The sequence below is a fragment of the Somniosus microcephalus genome, chromosome 17, assembly GCF_052327205.1.
Source record: "Somniosus microcephalus isolate GS21.2 chromosome 17, FLI_Smic_1.0, whole genome shotgun sequence".
Classification (NCBI taxonomy): domain Eukaryota; kingdom Metazoa; phylum Chordata; class Chondrichthyes; order Squaliformes; family Somniosidae; genus Somniosus; species Somniosus microcephalus.
The window spans coordinates 76797744-76816614 of NC_141003.1; the positions used below are offsets into that span (position 1 = coordinate 76797744).

At 42.8% G+C, this 18871-nt stretch overlaps 1 protein-coding gene across 3 annotated transcripts in view; it reads right to left on the minus strand.

Annotated features, from left to right (window-relative positions):
- The window catches only part of net1 (neuroepithelial cell transforming 1), a 144888-nt gene that overhangs the window by 92842 nt on the left and 33175 nt on the right, over positions 1-18871 (minus strand). For all 3 annotated transcript variants that reach the window (XM_086010702.1, XM_086010698.1, XM_086010699.1), the window contains exon 2: positions 9089-9152. In XM_086010702.1, the coding sequence (XP_085866828.1) occupies positions 9089-9152 (64 nt within the window). The remainder of the gene's footprint in view (positions 1-9088; positions 9153-18871) is intronic.

Here is an 18871-nt window from a genome sequence, read left to right on the forward strand (position 1 = left end):
AGAGAACCAGCACAGTAATTCCTTCTAAAATTTAGATTTTTTCATGTGTTAACTCTAAAAATAATTCACAAGCAGATTTTCATCATAGGCACAAACATCAGGAGAACCACAAGAGTCTGATGGCTGTGTATTTGCAAGATTGCTGTGCCCATATCTTTATAACCTTACCTGATATTGCTTGTGACTGTCTGTGCAGAGTTTCAATTAACTTCTTGTTTCTGTACTTATCCAATACAATCAGTTTCTTTTTTGACGCACATCTAAGAAGTGAATCCATTCTTACCGTTGATTACATTGAAAACAAAGTACAGACATATCAACAGGAAGAGATGTAGAATGCAATACTTTGTCAAAGAAAACTCTTCTAAAAATAATTTTAAATGTTCCATGTCTGCAGAGAAAATGTAATTTGAAGTCTTCCAACGACTTAGGTCACATTACTGCTACACCTTATCACAATGAATAGACTCAGATTCTCTTTTGCCCAGTGGAGAATCAACAATCACAACTACTACATTTTAACTAATCACGAGTCCTTCACAACTCGTCTACGCACAATACTTGTTCCCTCATGTGGAATGAAAATAGCATTAGCTACCCACCACATTGAGCATATACACAAAATAGATTTTACATAAAATGCGGTTACATGCAAGGTGATGGGGAGAGTTTCAAAGTACTGTACCAGTAACAAGGTGTTAAAATCCTTATTTGCTCAGCTGCATTGGGAAAAGGTGAGTCTGCTTTTTGGAACATTGAGCTTTGGTTTCGAGAATATCTTGCAAACATAAGGTGTGAATCTGTTACTTGCCCTTTTCCTTGTTTCAAATAGGGAGATGCACCTCCAATTAGTACCAGAAGTGTAGCCCCACTGATATTTCAAAGTGCAGGAAAGCCCCATTTAATATTCACCTAGTGTAACACCTCTGAAAGCATATTGGAAAGTGCACCAGACAAATCGAACACCTCACAGCAATCTGAAGGTGGCATATGAGAAATGCAAATGGACTGCTCAATCACTGCCCTTAATGAAAATGAAGGAATAAATAAATGAATGAAGTAGCGGACACCTGTTTAGCACTATAAAAGTAAAAAAGCAATTGACAAATAACCCCCATGATGTGGTTGGGTGAACTGTTCCATGTTTATGCAGTATTATGTAGCATTCATGTTACTGTACTGTTGCGAGTGGAGTTAGTGCTACTGGCCAATATTTATCCCTCAACCAACTTCACCAAAAATACAAATTATCTGGTCATTATCACATTGCTGTTTGTGGGAGCTGACTGTGCTGCAGTGTTTCTGACATAACAGTGACTACACTTCTAAAGTACTTCCTAGTGCATCCTACGGTCGTGAAAGGCACAATATAAATATAAGCTCGCTCTTTCTTGGATTTCTATTGGAGGTGCAGTACTGCAATGTTAATAGGCAGCAATATTATTAGACAGTAATTTCTCCCCCCCCCACAGTAATACCACAGATTATAGGAAGAACGTTGAGACAAGAGAGTGTGCAAGGCAGATTCACTCGGATGCTGCCTGGTTTATGGGAATACAAACAAGAAAGGCTAAGGAGATATGAAAGGCTGGGAGTCCAAGGAAAAAGAGATTAGAGCAATAATGAGATTTTAACAAATATATATGATAAATATAGGGGATATTTCAAAAAAATATAAAAAGGGAAGTAAAGAAAAATTATATTCAAAAGGAAGCCAATTATGTCTATGGGCTAAAAGTAGAAAAGTCACCAGGCCCAGACATTATGCATCCCAGAATACTGAAGGATGGTTGTGGAGCCACTAACCTTAATACTCCAAAATTCATGAGTAATGAACTGGAGGGTGGCAAATATTATACCCTAGTCAAAAAGGGGAAAGGGATAAACCAGCAAATTAGGCTTGCCTCTGTTGGGGGTAAACATCTACAGTCCATAACGTAGGAAAAAATGAGTGAATGCTTAGAAAGGCTTAGGGAATAGAGGATAGTCAGCACAGATTCATAAAAGGTAGGTCATGCTTGTCTATTAGGGTTGTTTTTTGTTGTTGAGGTTATCAGTGCATATATAAAGGGAATGTAATGGAAATTGTACAAATAGATTTTCAGACAGCATTTGATGAAGTGCCAGTAAGAAACTGGTTACAAAAAATCAAAGCATAATGCATTGAAGGGAATGTAGCCACATGAGGGAGAGGGAGTGTAAAGGGACCTTTTTGGATTGGCAAATGGTATTATGGGTGTCATTAAATACAAGGAGGAAAGAAATGATGCTGAATTTGTACAATACATTGTTTAGGACACAGATGGATTACTGTGGGGTTCTGGGCATCCTATTAGAGCCTTGGAAAGGGTACACTGAAGATTCATTACAACATGAGGAAAAGGAGGGTGACAGTCACAAAGAAAGGTCTAAACTATTGAAAGTCCCACCCCACCCAAAAAAGAGAAAACAATTAAGGGAATTCTAATAGGGGCTTTCAAAATTATGATGGGCTTTGAGAGGCTGAAGAGTAAACAATTGTTTCCACTGCTTAATGAATCATAACAGGGCTGCAGAGACTCAGGATTAGTTACTAGAAGAATAATGGGGAAGATAGAAGAATTTTTTTTCAATGAAGATATTAGAACATGGAGCTAGGGAACTGGATAAGTATTTGAGAAGCAAAATATAAAAAGGATACAGGGAGAAGACGCAAACAAAATTAGAATAAATAGTTCCAGGTGAAAAGCACCAGCACAGGCCCAGTGACCTCCCTCAGTGCTGGAACTTCTCAGATTCCAAGAGCAAAATGAAATGTACAGACTCAAAAACTTACATTTCTGTACAGAGGTAGCTCAGGGTATTTTGCAGGGCAGTGGACAATGAGCAGGAGAAAGGGAGGCGAGAGTCAATTGCCATTAGCCAGCAAGGAAACCCCGAACCCCTTTTATGTCAGATACCCAACATGAAGCCAGATTAAACTGTGTAACACGGGCATGAGATTTATCACACATCACTTGTCGATGTAACTGGGAATGTTGCTGCCGTGAAAGCCCTAGTTGTTGACAAATGATACCATCTCATCAGAAACTGAATAGCAGCAGTGTTCCAATGCTAGAGATAAGGTTATTGCACCGAAACCTACGTGACCCCCTCGGGCTATTTTTAAAAAAAGACACACTGGTAGGCCCCGCAGAAACTCAAGACATCAGGGTTATTTATACTCAGTTCAGCACTAAACACTGCAGCCAAAGGAAGTGAAATGACAGTAGACAAAGCAGAATGAAAAACATACCAGTGTTTTGTTAAACACCTGACATCATATGCAATATTTGTGTAGTGCCCCACGACTTCCAACTAGTTTCAACCATTCAATCGTGGCATAGCATCAAGAAATTTTAAACACACGGAAATTGCTAGTTATTTAATAAGTCACCAGTTTATTGTATTAAGCTTCATCAGTCTTTGAACTGAAATTACTCCCGCTTTTCTGATCAATTTATTCATTTGGTCCTTCTTCATAAATCAGGGCTCTCATCCCAAAACTTCCAAATAAAAAAAAATCCTGCACAACTTTGAAATGTTGAACTTCAAAACACTCCTCCAAAAAGTACTGACTTTCTCAGTCAAGCTTTCCCCATTTGCAACATTTTCACAGGATGTTCTTTCAATTCCTTCCTCCCCTCCTAACCCCCCCCACCTCCACCCCCGTCTCTGCACCTGCTTAATATGTTACATTTCCAGCTCTGATGAAGGGTCCCAGACCTGAAACGTTAACTCTGTTTCTCTCTCCACGGATGCTGCCTGACCTGCTCAGTATTTCCTGTTATTTCCCCATCTCTGCCTCTTGGCTAATTCATGGTCGCTTAATTCAAAATACTGGATTATTAAAATTTTGCACTAAAAAAGCCTGCCATGCCATTTTAACAAAGTTACTTAATTCCAATCACTGGGCAAATTTTTGGGAGGAAAAAGTGACTTTGCACTAATGCAGTAGATTGCTGCATAATGCAAGAAAAATGTAAACAGTGAACTTCAGCAAGTTTTACTTGGTGGAGAATAGCCTGCACTGTGACAGGCGGAGGCAAGTCAGACTCACATGGCCTAACATGCAAAGTTTATCAGCAGGCATCCAACGCAGCAAAACCTCAAAAAAGGGAAATATTATTCACAACAGCAAGTAATCATCTTCACAGTTACAGTAGGGGTGCAAGGATTGGCATTAGTAACACTGGGTTCGAGGGAGGAAAAAAATATTTAGACTACAAGAATGTCCCTTCTTGGGAGAGATACAAGTAGTAACTCAGATTTCAATCTTGATAAAGACCATCTATGATCACTTCGTGTTCTTCCACATCTTACGCCCCATCTCTAACCCCATTATACTCAAAATCCACCCCTGCAAAACCACCTTTCCTAGTTCCTTTACCAATATATTTGCCAGCTTCCTCTACACAATACACTATTACTGCCTCTGCTGACCTACTCAGCAGCAACCTTGGTTCTGCCTTTGACTCCAAGTCAATTAAAGTCACCTGATTGATATCCCATCTCTGTACCCTAAAATCTGAGGCTACGCACACCAGCTGCATGAATATGATCATCCACACTCAGATTTGGCTTGACCACCTCAATAGCGTGCCTTAATCACCGAAGCCAAATACCCCCACTGAGTATCCTGGAGATCAAGGACAATCCCAGACGACTCCTCTTCACTTCTGGCACACTTCTTTCTCATCTGCAATGCCAGAAGTGCAAGGAGCTTAAGGACCATGTCCTAGATTGCCTACTTGCATGGCTGCCTCAGCCAGCGAACTACTCCTCCTCTCCCATCCCCAAGCCGCTCCTTTACCCACATCACTGTGACTTTCATTTCCTCCCCTTTGTGACTGCAGCCATGGCACATTAGCCCTCTGCAACCTATCCATGGCATTCAGAATGATCGTTAACTCCTCTTCACTGCCTCCTTTGTAGTTCAAAACTCATTTGGTTCCACTCTTAAGCATCAACAGACAGCATATCTCTAGTGACCTCTCCCTTCACTCTACCATAGGAGGCAGAGCCTTCAGCCATCTCTGCCCTGCTCTCTAATAGAAAGTCAGCTTGGATCAATGGTAGCATTCTTACCCGAGTCAAGGTTGTGATTTCAAGACTCTCTCCAGGACTTGAGCACATAATCTAGGTTGACAATTCTGGGGCAGTGAGACATTGTTGGAGTTGTCATCATTTGGATAGATGTTAAACCAGACACTGTCTATCTGTTCAGGTGGATGTAAAAGATCTCACAGCACTATTCAAAGAAGAGCAGAAGAATTCCCCTGGTGTCTGGGTAAACACACATCCTTCAACCAAAACCACCAAAAGCAAATTAACTGGTCATTTATCTCAGCTGTTTTTAGGATATGCTGTTGGTTGCCACATTTGCCGACAAAATATTGACTACTTTTTAAAAAGCAATTCATTAGCAGTTTATGTCGCGAGGATGTGGAAGGTGTTACATAAACCCAAGTTCTTTCTTCTCTAAATAACAGAAAACGCTGGAAAAACTCAGCAGGCCAGGCAACATCCGTGGAGAGAGAAACAGAGTTAACGTTTCAGGTCGAAACCTTGCTTCTCTAACCCACTTTACTGGGTGATTTTTATCGCCACCTTTAAAAGCCTCAAAACTTATCTTGGCAGTTAAGCTTTCAACCAACTCCCCATATTCTTCTACTGCATGGCATGTGTTGTGTTTCTGAAGAACTTTGGGATATAGCACTATACTAGCTGTACAGACGGTTATCAGGCCTGCTGAACTGTACTCCAGCAAGAAACAGCACTTTCAGGAGTGAAAAATCAAAGAGAGCCAAGACAATGTCAGCAGACTACTCGATTGTGAATGGCATCACAGCAGAGCCCAATTGCACTCTCACCCATGCACTTTGGAGCAGGAATAAACATTAACAGGAACCCTGGCTGATTTTCCACCTCTGTACACTAGAAACGCCAAGGCCAGCTGTAACTCCACTTAAGAACTAATCTGTACGGCTCAATGCCAGACTAGCAGTGCCTTTACCTATTGGGTCATCAGGAGACGGGAGTAGCTCCACTTGTCTTTTTATGCAGAAAGACCAATCCTTCGAACTGTCTACACAAAATATAGTAACCGCTTCTCCCCCCTTCTCACTCCACATACTGAAAAACATTTCCACAGCTTCGAACATAATAAAAATATTTTCTCACGATGAAGCGGTGTTTATGTGAAGTGAAATCTGTCTTAAACATACCTTTCGCAAGCATGTCAATGAACTCTTATATACACACAAGTTAAGATTGCATCATGTGGGATGAAGCAAAAGACGGGGCTGGGTGCAATATTTATTTTGTCCAACTTGACAACTGGAACCGAATGATCATCTTCCAACTATCGCAGAAAATATTGGATATTAGTTTCATGGGTTAGGAATTAAAATCAGATTAGCACTAATTGGTGGCCACATTTCCCTACAAAACAACTGTGACTACACTTCAAAAGTCACGCTTTGTCTGAAGTGCTTTGGGATGTCCTGAGGATGTGAAGAGCACGATACAATTGCAAGTTCGTTCTCCCTTCCGTGCTTGTGCCTGGGGTTTTGGATGGTCTTTGTGTCAAATCAGAGGTTACTGGAGGTTAGTTTTTGGAATGGGCAGTTGAGAACCACAAAACCAGCTGAGTTAAGTCTGTTTTGGTGGTGCTGGTTGAGGGATTAGTATTAGTCAGGACACCAGGAGAACACCCTGTTTTTTGCAACGAGGTCCAATCCCCTTCTCCCACCCAATTTGGTGCATAAACAAAAAGCAAAATACTGCAGATGCTCCAAGTCTGAAAATGAAAACAGAAAAAAAAGCTGGAAATTCTCAGGTCAGGCAACATTTGTGGAGAAACAGAAGTCAGGACTGCAGAAGGGTCTTGCACCTAAAATGTTGACTAATTGCCTTCTGTTTTCTCCACAGATACTGCCAGACCTGCTTAGTATTTCCAGCTTTTCCCAATTGGGTGCACATCAGCTGAAGGAACTATATTTATATAATATACACAACCAACTCAAACATGATGTTAGTAGAGGGCACGAAGAGGTCAAATACCCTGCATGTTAATCAGGGAACAATGCACATGGGGGGGGGGGGGGGGGCAAAACTTCATAACTAACAGTTGTTTATTAGTCAGAAAAATGCATCCTTTAGGTTCCAAGGCAGGTGGAAATGGCTGTTCTTTCTCCATTGGTGCAAAAACATTAACACCCAATGAAAGGATCGAAATGCTATGGCATTGTGACCATTAAGAGCCCAAATCATAATCTGAAACAGAGCTGAAAAATAACTTATTTTCCAACCACTATGAAAATGTTTTCACCATTTTTCAACTGAGTCAGTGGACAGAACAATCTATCCAAAGGGTGAGTAGCCATCTGCAGTGTATAGTCACCTATTAAGTAATTGATTAGAATTGCAGGGAACAAATCATTCCATCATCCAGTTTTAAAGAGGTGAACACCCGGATCTCAGCTAGGAGAGCAGTTGGGGCATTACAACTGATACCAGCGGGCAGCCCAGCCTGCAGGGAAAGGGTGGGTGAAATTATTCTGGGTTTCCACTTCTGTTGACTATCCAATAATGTCTGCTGAAAAATGTGCATGTATATATAAATAGCAGGTGAACAGGATTAGGCACAACTGGCACCCATCATCTAGGCTCACACAAAATTTGCTACTTGGGCAACGTACCAAAGTTGCCAATTTCCATGTAATCCTAATACAAAAGCAAAAAATACTGCAGATGCTGGAAATCTGAAATAAAAAAAACAGAAAATACTCAGGTCAGGTAGCATCTGTGGAGAGAAAAAAAGAGTGTAATCCATCTAATGCTGTACGAGCAGGAGTTTAGAGCTTTTGGGAAAGAAGGGTGGAAACTTTGGTGGCAAAAACAAGGCGGCAGATTATCTGAATGGCAATAGATTGGGAGAAGGGGAAGTGCAACGAGAGCTGGGTGTCCTTGTGCACCAGTCGCTGAAGGCAAGCATGCAGGTGCAGCAGGCGGTTAAGGCGGCAAATGGTATGTTGGCCTTTGTAGCGAGAGGGTTTGAGTACAGGAACAAGGATGTCTTGCTGCAGTTGTACAGGGCCTTGGTGAGACCACATCTTGAGTACTGTGTGCAGTTTTGGTCGCCTTATCTGAGGAAGGATGTTCTTGCCATGGAGGGAGTGCAGCGAAGATTCACCAGACTGATACCTGGGATGGCAGGAATGACGTATGAGGAGAGATTGGGTCGATTGGACTTGTACTCGCTGGCGTTTAGAAGAATGAGAGGTGATCTCATTGAAACTTATAAAATTCTGACAGGACTGGACAGACTAGATGCAGGAAGGATGTTCCCGATGGTCGGGGAGTCCAGAACCAGGGGACACAGTCTAAGGATAAGGGGTAAGCCATTTAGGACAGAAATTAGGAGGAATTTCTTCACCCAGAGAGTGGTGAACCTGTGGAATTCTCTACCACAGAAGGCAGTAGAGGCCAATTCATTAAATATATTCAAGAAGGAGTTGGATATATTTCTTAAGGCTAAAGGGATCAAGGGATATGGGGAGAAAGCAGGGACCGGGTACTGAATTTGGAAGATCAGCCATGATCGCATTGAATGGCGGAACAGGCTCGAGGGGCCGAATGGCCTACTCCTATCTTCCATGTTTCTAAAATTGGAAGTTAAAAAAAAGCATAATCACAGCAAGAATGATACAAATAAAAAGTGTCAAAAGGGAAGAACCAACCCTTTTTCTTTCTTCCTTCCATATTCTCTTAACCATAAAATTAAAATTTGAAAATGTTGCAACTGCAGTTTAACTTTAGCTCACTGAGGCAACAGTTCCTATAAAAAGTGAAAGGAGGAGGTGTGCGCTTTGAATGAAAATAATTTAAATTATTTTGGCACTATTTCTTAGAAAGGCCAAATACTACCACCACCTTTGAAACCTGAATCAATTCTTAGGTTAAATGACTTAGCAATCCATCTTAAAAAGAAACAAAATCTTTTATGAAAACAACTATGGCGCATCACAAATAGCAGTTGAAACACCACAACAGAAAACACACTTACCAAAGTAAAATCCCACGGTCCAGGGGTCAGAAAGGTAAAGGAACTTCCTCGACGGAGAGGAGGCCTGAAAAACAGAAAGCCCACAGTTTATGGGAGTGTCGGCCATCTGATTTGGCAATGATCCAGTTTGAAGATCCCAATGTTCTCTCAATAGTGCGATTGTAGCTGGAAGAATCTAAGCCAATAGAGTACAAAAAAACCCTCACATTTCAGTGCCAAAACCTAGATATTGTACAAATCACATTCTAAACTCCAAGAGTGGGAGAGCAATAGTGGTAGGGGATTCTATAGTAAGGGGAACAGACAGGCGTTTCTGTGGCCGTAGACGTGAATCCAGGATGGTTTGTTGCCTCCCTGGTGCCAGGGTCAAGGATATCACTGAGCGGCTGCAGGGCATTCTGGAGGGGGAGGGTGAACAGCCAGAGGTCGTGGTCCACATTGGTACCAACGACATAGGTAAAAAGAGGGATGAGGTCCTGCAGCAAGAATTTAGGGAGCTAGGTGAAGGATTAAAGAGCAGGACCTCAAGGGTTGTAATCTCTGGATTACTCCCGGTGCCACGTGCTAGTGAGTATAGAAATAGGAAGATAGAACAGATGAATGCGTGGCTAAAGGGATGGTGCAGGAGGGAGGGCTTTAGTTTCCTGGATCACTGGGTCTGCTTCTGGGAAAGGTGGGACTTGTACAAGTCGGACGGTTTACACCTGAACCAGAGGGGAACTAATATCCTTGCGGGGAGGTTTGCTAGCATTGCTGGGGGGGGGGGGGGGGGTTTAAACTAACTTGGCAGGGGGATGGGGGGGGGGGTTTAAACTAACTTGGCAGGGGGATGGGGTACAGAGTGGAGCTATAGTAGGGGGTGATTTACAGCCAAATACAGAGGAAAAAACAAGTCAGCTGGGAAGGCAGAGCAAATATGTGAAGGCAAAAAGGGAATATGGCAGGGCTGGAAGGCATTTATTTTAATGCAAGGAGTCTTGCAAATAAGGTGGATGAACTGAAGTTGTTGTTGAACACATGGGAGTACGATATTGTTGCCATCACGGAGACATGGTTGAGGGAGGGTCAGGACGGGCAGCTCAATATTCCGGGGTATAGAATCTTCAGGCGAGACAGAGGGGGGTGTAAAAGGGGAGGGGGTGTTGCAATATTAATTAAGGAGTCAATTACTGCTGTAAGGAGGGATGATATATTAGCGGGTTCCTCAAATGAGGCCATATGGGTAGAACTTAAAAACAAAAAGGGGGCAAGCACTTTGCTGGGAGTGTACTATAGGCCCCCAAACAGTCAGGGGGAGATAGAGGAACAGATATGTAGGCAAATCTCAGAGAAGTGCGAAAATAATAGGGTAATAATAGTGGGGGATTTCAACTTCCCCAATATAAATTGGGATAGTCAGAGTGTGAAAGGCTTAGAGGGTGCAGAATTCTTAAAGTGCATCCAGGAGAGCTTTTTGAGCCAACATGTAGAAAGTCCTACAAGAGGGGGCGGTACTGGACCTAATTCTGGGGAATGTAGCCGGGCAAGTGGTGGAAGTATCAGTAGGAGAGCATTTTGGCGACAGTGACCATAACTCGGTGAGATTTAAGGTGGTCATGGAAAAAGACAAAGACGGCCCGGAAATAAGGGTTCTAAATTGGGGGAAGGCCGATTTTAATATGATAAGGCAGGATTTGGCCAAAGTGGACTGGGAGCAGCTACTTATAGGAAAATCCACATCAAAACAGTGGGAGACTTTCAGAAGGGAAATAGAGAGTACAGCGCCAACATGTTCCTGTAAAGTTCAAGGGTGGGACCAACAAGCAAAGGGAACCTTGGATGACAAGGGAGATACAAAAATGCATTAGAAATAAAAGGGGGGCTTTTGGCAGTTACAAAAGACTAAAGACGGAAGAAGCCCTGGAGGAGTATAAAAAGTGCAGGGGCATACTTAAAAAAGAAATTAGGAGGGCGAGGAGGGGCCATGAAATAACACTGGCGAGCAAAATAAAGGAAAATCCTAAGATGTTTTATAAGTATATTAAGGGCAAGAGGATAACCAGGGAAAGGGTAGGGCCCATTAGGGACCAAAGTGGCAATCTGTGTGTAGAGCCAGATGATGTAGGCGGGGTTTTAAATGAATTTTTTGCATCTGTGTTCACTATGGAGAAAGTCGATGCAGACATAGAAATCGGGCAAGGGGACTGTGACATACTTGAACATATTAGCATCGAGAGGGAGGAGGTGCTAGCGGTTTTAGCAGGCCAAAAAGTGGATAAATCCCCAGGCCCGGACGAGATGTATCCCAGGCTGCTGTGGGAGGCAAAGGAGGAGATTGCAGGGGCTCTGACACAAATTTTCAGAACCTCTCTGGCCACAGGGGATGTACCAGAGGACTGGAGAACAGCTAACGTAGTACCATTATACAAGAAGGGTAGCAGGGATAAACCAGGGAATTACAGGCCAGTGAGCCTAACATCTGTGGTAGGGAAATTATTAGAAAAAATTCTGAGGGACAAAATTAGTCTCCACTTGGAGAGGCAAGGATTAATCGGGGATAGTCAGCATGGCTTTGTCAAGGGTAAATCATGTCTGACAAATCTGATTGAATTTTGAGAGGGGGTGACTAGGGAGGTGGATGAGGGAAATGCTGTGGATGTGGTTTACATGGACTTCAGTAAAGCTTTTGACAAAGTCCCGCATAGGAGACTGGTCAAGAAGGTAAGAGCCCATGGGATCCAGGGTGCCTTGGCGCGTTGGATCCTAAACTGGCTGAGTGGCAGGAGGCAGAGGGTGATGGTCGAAGGTTGCTTTTGTGACTGGAAGCCTGTGTCCAGTGGGGTACCTCAGGGATCGGTGCTGGGTCCCTTGCTGTTTGTGATCTACATAAATGATTTGGATGAGAATGTAAAAGGTATGATCAGTAAGTTTGCAGATGACACGAAAATTGGTGGGGTGGTAAATTGCAAGGAGGAAAGCCTCAGGCTACAGGACGATATAGACAGGTTGGTCAGTTGGGCGCAAAAGTGGCAAATGGAATTTAACCCTGAAAAGTGCGAGGTGATGCATTTTGGACGGACAAATAAGGCAAGGGAATACACAATGAGTGGTAGGACCCTAGGAAGTACAGAGGGTCAGAGGGGCCTTGGTGTACATGTACATAGATCCCTGAAGGCAGCGGAACAAGTAGATAAGGTGGTTAAAAAGGCATATGGGATACTTGCCTTCATTAGCCGAGGCATAGAATATAAGAGCAGGGAGGTTATGATGGAGCTGTACAAAACGCTGGTGAGGCCACAGCTGGAGTACTGTGTGCAGTTCTGGTCGCCTCACTATAGGAAGGATGTGATTGCTTTGGAGAGGGTGCAGAGAAGATTCACCAGGATGTTACCTGGGATGGAGCGCCCCAGCTATGAAGAAAGACTAAACAGGCTGGGGTTGTTTTCCTTGGAGCAAAGAAGGCTGAGGGGGGACCTGATTGAGGTGTACAAAATGATGAGGGGCATAGATAGGGTAGACAAAGAGGAACTTTTCCCCTTAGTAGGGGGGTCAATAACAAGGGGGCATAGATTCAGGGTAAGGGGCAGGAGATTTAGAGGGGATTTGAGGAGGAACTTTTTCACCCAGAGGGTGGTTGGAATGTGGAACTCAATGCCTAAAAGGGTGGTAGAGGCAGGAACCCTCACAACATTCAAGAAGCATTTGGATGAGCACTTGAAATGCCAGTGCATACAGGGCTATGGACCAAATGCTGGAAAATGGGATTAGACTGGACAGGGATGGATGGGCGGCGCAGACACGATGGGCCGAAGGGCCTCTTTCTGTGCTGTAAAACTCTATGACTCTATGACATACCAGCTAATGAAACCCATGCTAAAATTGGGAGTCTTCGGTCTCCCTCTTTCGAGCAGGACTGGCGATTAAGCCAACAAGACGCTAGCTGCTGTAGAACTGATGTGGCCAAGAGTGGATTTACTAAACTCTTCATTCGCTATCTGTAGGAGGCAAGGGTAGTTTTACATACAGGCCATGCTGACACCAGCTGTAATTTGTGTGTGTATTTCTGGGTTTAAAATTGGCATCATGACCAACTGTTCTTTGTAATGCTACGTGCACACGTTCAAGCAGCAAAATATCCACCTGGCTGACATTTTTTTTTCCTGTCAGTTTAATTTGGAATTAAAATTTCTTTAAAAGGAGGGCCTAAACATATTTAATTCAAATTTCAGGTTGTCTTTTATATTACTACACTTTCTTTAACAAAACAGAAAAACTGTTATGACAGTAATGGAATACAGGAAACTTTGTGCTATCCAGCACCGACGGGACCGAGCTGCTGCCGTTACCTCAAAACTGCCATACACTCCAGAGCTAATGTTGAAACATACGGAGATTTTCATCTCCGTATGAATCAACAAACCCTGTTGCTTAGCAATAGCCTCTAAACAGTCGGCTAGCGTCTCTAGCTGAAGCTGTTGCTTAGCTACAGATGTTGCAGAGCTTGACTGTTCAAAAAAAGCAAAGAAAAAGAAAAGAATAAAAAACAGCTCCTGATTTTTGCCGGTGGCTCTAGCTTGCCGGACGGTTCGCCTCCGGATAACAAAGTTTCCTGTGTTTAGGTCACAACAGAAAACGCTGGAAAAACTCAGCAGGCCAGGCAACATCCGTGGAGAGAGAAATAGATTCAACATTTTGGGTCGAAACCCTTCTACAGAACTGAGAAAAGGCAGGAAATGAAACAAAAGGCAGTTTGGGGGCTGGGAAATGGGGGAGGGGGTGAAAGAGACATTAAACGTACAAGGGTTTCGACCCGAAACGTTGACTCTCTCTCTCTCTCCACAGATGTTGCCTGGTCTGCTGAGTTTTTCCAGCGTTTTGTTATTTTGGATTTCCAGCATCCGCAGTATTTTGCTATTCCATTACTGTATTGGACTGTCTTTCGTTAGTGAAGGAGCCCAGACAATTGGCATTGTAAAAAAAAAAAAGCAATTTTGCATCCAAAAATTAATTAAATCTCTCTTGCGAGATTTATTGATCAGTTTGTTCTGCATCAAATTTTGACTTCACTTGAACAAAAACAAAAAGCATTTACTCGTTCTGTAACACCTCACCAACTTCTCCTGAATTCTATTAAACTAATACCAAATCAGTTCTTACTCAAGCTAAGAGAAAGGTCACTTAAGTCTTCCATGAACAGATCATCCATTTTAAATTTTAAACTTTTTTTTATTGATGTGAAACACCATTACAAACCACACTTAAAAATCACTTAGTACTAAACATTTTAACATCAGCAATTTCACAAGTAACTAGCACTTACTCTGCCTACCATTCACATCAGAGAAAACTGCTACAGGTTAGAGGGCAAAAAGGTCTGGTTCTGAAAGTTGGAACTTTGATTTTGTACTGCATTCCTATAGCTACTTAATATTTTCACTCAGATGTCCATTTTTAATTTTTTTTTGCAAATATATTAAACACAGATGATTAAAAATTTGGTTGGAAAGCAAATCGTTTAATATGGTCAACAAACCAAAATTAGTTCAGCAAGAATGAATTTGATTCTTGTTTAAACAGAAACACAATCAACATAAAACAAAGTCCTCAGTGACTCTTGAAATTTAATCAAAACAAAATGCTGGCAGTGAGGTCTGTAGAGTACAAACACCAGAAATCCTGTATCAAATAATTTACAATCAAAATACAGGTTTGCCAAAGCACAAGTTCATGTCTGGTCAGTGCTCAGTGTGACTTCTCAAGAAGCCAAGACTGAAGACTTATTTGTTAAAGCAACAATGAACAGGCATTTGAACAGCACCTTTAACATTGCAAGGGACAGACAAAGTCATAAAGGGACTTGTAAAGGAAGATTTTGAAATTATTTTCTGTGCATGGGTTGTGGGTGACAATGAAATGTCCACATTAATTGCTTATTCTGAGTTGGCCGTGGTCAGGGGAGAAAACAGCCCTTCTTGAACTGCTGCAGTTCTTATGGCGATGGGGTTATGTAGGGATCTTCAGCAACAACATGCCCAAGTCAGAATGATGTGCGACTTGGGATGGGAATTTGTAGATGACACTCTTTCCACGATCTTGCGGCTGTTGTCCTTTCAGCGGTAGAAGTCATGGAGGAGGGAGGTGCCATCAAAGTAAGCTTGGTGAGCTGCTGCGATGCATCCTGTAGATATTACATACTGCAGCCACTGTGCATGGTGCGCGTCAAGCTTTGAATGTTGTTGAAACCCATTCAGGCGAGTGGCAAGTATTTCATCAGACTCCTGACGGGAGCTGAATTTGATGCATTGTGGGATAAAGAGACAATGTAGGTCAGTAAAGAGGGCAATAGCTCAGTGGGACTTAGTATGGGATAGGATTTAAGTGATAGAATTTTGTACAAGTTGATGTTTATGCAGGATGGAGTTCAGGCGGCCAAGGAGAACATTGGAGGACTTAAGCTGGATGCGATACAAGGTGTGGATGAGTTTCAACTGCAGTGGGGGTAAAGTAAGGGTGAAAGCAGGTGACATGGTGTTGGAAACAGATGGTCTCACTGATGGACTTAGGGATTTAAACTCATGTCAGAGTCAAATAGGATACCAAGACTATGCGCCAAGTCGGAGCAAGCAGCTGGAGAAGGGGATATGATCAGGGACTACGTTACAGCTGCCAAGCAAAAAAAAACTTGTGTTAAGAGTCATAATGGCACAGGAGGCCATTCGGCCCTTGAGTCCACGCCGGCTCTGCAGAGCAATCCAGTCAGTCCCACTCCCCCGCTCTATCCCCGTGGCCCTGCAAGTTTATTTCCCTCCAGTCTCCCCTTAAAAACATTGAGCATCTCCGCTTCCACCACTTCCGTCAGCAGCGAGTTCCAGGTCCTCAAATCTGTGTCCCCTAGTCCTCATACCATCAACTAGTGGGAACAGCCTTTCTCGGTCTAGCCTATCCAAACCAGTCATAACCTTGTGCACCTCTTTCAAATCACCCCTCAACCTCCTTTGCTCTAATGAAAACAAATCCAGCTTCTCCAACCTGTCCTTGTAGCTAAGATCCCCCATCCCCGGAACCCTCTCAAGGGCCTTCACATCCTTCCTAAAGTGTGGTGACCAGAACTGGACGCAATACTCCAGTTGTGGCCTAACCAGCGCTTTATAAAGGTTCAGCATAACTTCTCTACTTTTATATTCAATACCTCTATTTATGAAGCCCAAGATCCCATATGCTTTGCTAACCACTCTCTCAATATGTCCTGCCACCTTCAGGAACCTATGCACATTAACTCCCAGGTCCCTCTGTCCCTGCACACTCTTTAAAACTGTGCTATTAGTGTATATTGCCTCTCCCAAAATGTATCCCCTCACACTTCTCTATTAAATTCCATCTGCCACTTGTCTGCCCATTTTGCGAGCCTATCCATGTCCTGTTGCAGTCGATTGGTAAGGTTGTTTTTCCAGACTGGAGGATGGTAGACAGTACACACACTACTGTCTACCATCCTGCAGTCTGAAAAACAACCATTTACCACAAATTATCCAAGCTGCCACTGACCCACCTATTCCATGAGCCTCAATTTTGTTATCCAGCCTTCTATGTAGTACTTTGTCAAACGCCTTCTGAAAATCCATGTAGACAACATCCATTGCATTCCCTTCATCAATCTTTTCTGTTACTTCACAGAAAACTCAAATTAGATTAGTCAAACACTATCTTCCTTTTACAAACCCGTGTTGGCTCTCCTGAATAGCTTAAACCACTCCAAATGTCCATTAATTTTTTCCTTGATTATTGTTTCTAAAACTTTACCCACCACTGATGTTAAACTGACCAGCCTGTAGAAACTAGGATTGTCCTTACACCCTTTGAACAGTGGCGTCACATTTGCCATTTTCCAATCCTCAGGCACCTCCCCTGCATCTAGAGAAGATTGGAAAATTATGGCAAGCCCTTCCACTATCTCCTATAGCATCTTAAACATGGAGACATTTTTCTAGGTGCTTCAGAAAGGCATACATCTAAAAAAAAAAAAATGAAAGCCGAACCAAAGGAGAGACCAAATCTTGGTCAGAGATTGGTTTTAAAAAGAGAGCAGAGGAGAGGCGGAGGAGTCTCAGGAGGGAATTCCAGAGCGTGGGGCCGAAGTGGTAAAGGTATCTCAGGATGTTTTTATATGCAAACTAAAGGTGCTATATAAATGCAGCCGTTTTGTTGTTATCCTATTTTGTTCCTGTACCTTAGTAAAACCCAGTTGTACAAGTTTGCCACTGGTCTACAGAAACTGGAAGTCTGCTCTTGGACACTAGGTTACCAGGGATCTATCCTTGGCCCCCTTCTATTTCTTACCTATACGTTGCCCCTCGGCGACGTCATCCGAAAATAAAATACCAGGTTCCACATGTACCGTGATGACACCCAGCTCTACCTCTCTCTAACCCGCCACTGCCTGATATGGTCATGCTGTTCGTCTGACATCCAGTTCTGGATGATCAAAAATTTCCTCAAACTAAATATTGGAAAGATCAAAGCCGTTGTCCTCGCCGATCTCTGCCCTCCTCTAATTTTGGCCTTTTGCGCATCCCCAATGTTCATTGCTCCGCCATTGGCAGCCATGCCTTCAATGACAATGATTAGCCTATCCATTCTATCAGTTTCAGTTCAAGATATCTGTCCTTATGTGACATCCCCATAAGACAATTAGGCTTTGCTTGACATTTTTAAAGGTAACATATGCAGCAAGATCACAATCAAAACTTGACCACATTGTGTGTTACCATGGATTGTGTTGCACTAGTATTGAATTTTTTTTTTTTTTTTTTTAAAAAGCAGTGTCGTTACATGACAAGCGGAGACTCATTTCCCTCAACATTGCCAGTATGTGGATCTAAAAGTTATACAGAATTAAGGAGCCCTGTGAGAAAAAATACATCTGGATCAGATAGGATTGGTTACTAGTTAAAATTGAGGTGTGGCGCCAAGGCCAGCTGTCGCTGAAGGCAGGGAAAACTGATCAGCTAACATAGAACTGAGAAAATTTGGCATGGTCTGCCCTGCCTGAAGTATTAAATCACCACAGCCAGCAACACAAACACACGGCCCTCGCCCTTCTTTCCATTCAGTAGGGGAACACTCGCCAGGTCCTCTTGTTTGCTTTGGCAACTGAGGAGTTGGAATGAGGAAAAAGGCAAAGCTCAGAGATAAAGAAGGTGGAAGTGGGAGGGGAGGGACATTAAAACTAATTTAATCGACAATAACCCTTTGTTACTGCAGGACCCAAAGGGAGCAAGTAGAACTTCCAAGTTTCGGTATGTAAAAAAAAAGCAGCTAGTCAAAGTCCAAGATAATCCTCTTGGATAACCACTGCTTAAAATGGCATTGCAACAGGCTACCAGTGTGCTAAATAACCATAGCAATAGCATTGAGCTGGTTCGGTTTTATCAATGCTGTTGCAAACAGGAAGCATTGAGAAAACTTTCAATGAAATGATATTATGGGAGGTTCCCCCTCTCTCTCCCAAAGGCCCCATATTACACTGGGGTACAGTTCCACAAACACCAGCCACCTTCTGACTAACTTAACCTAACTGGCCACTCGGAGGTGACACTCGACCAGAAGTGTCCAAACTGTAGCCCATGGGCCATACACACCCTCCCCGTCACAGCCTGGCAATCCACTTCTTGAAGTCTAGTCAACTCAGACTTGTGCTTGTATTTATGATTTGCTAGTTTGGATTTAGAGGGCCTGGGGATTTATAGCTGTCAAATTGGTGGAAAAATACTAAATCAGCTCAAAAGATCTACAACGCAAATTGTG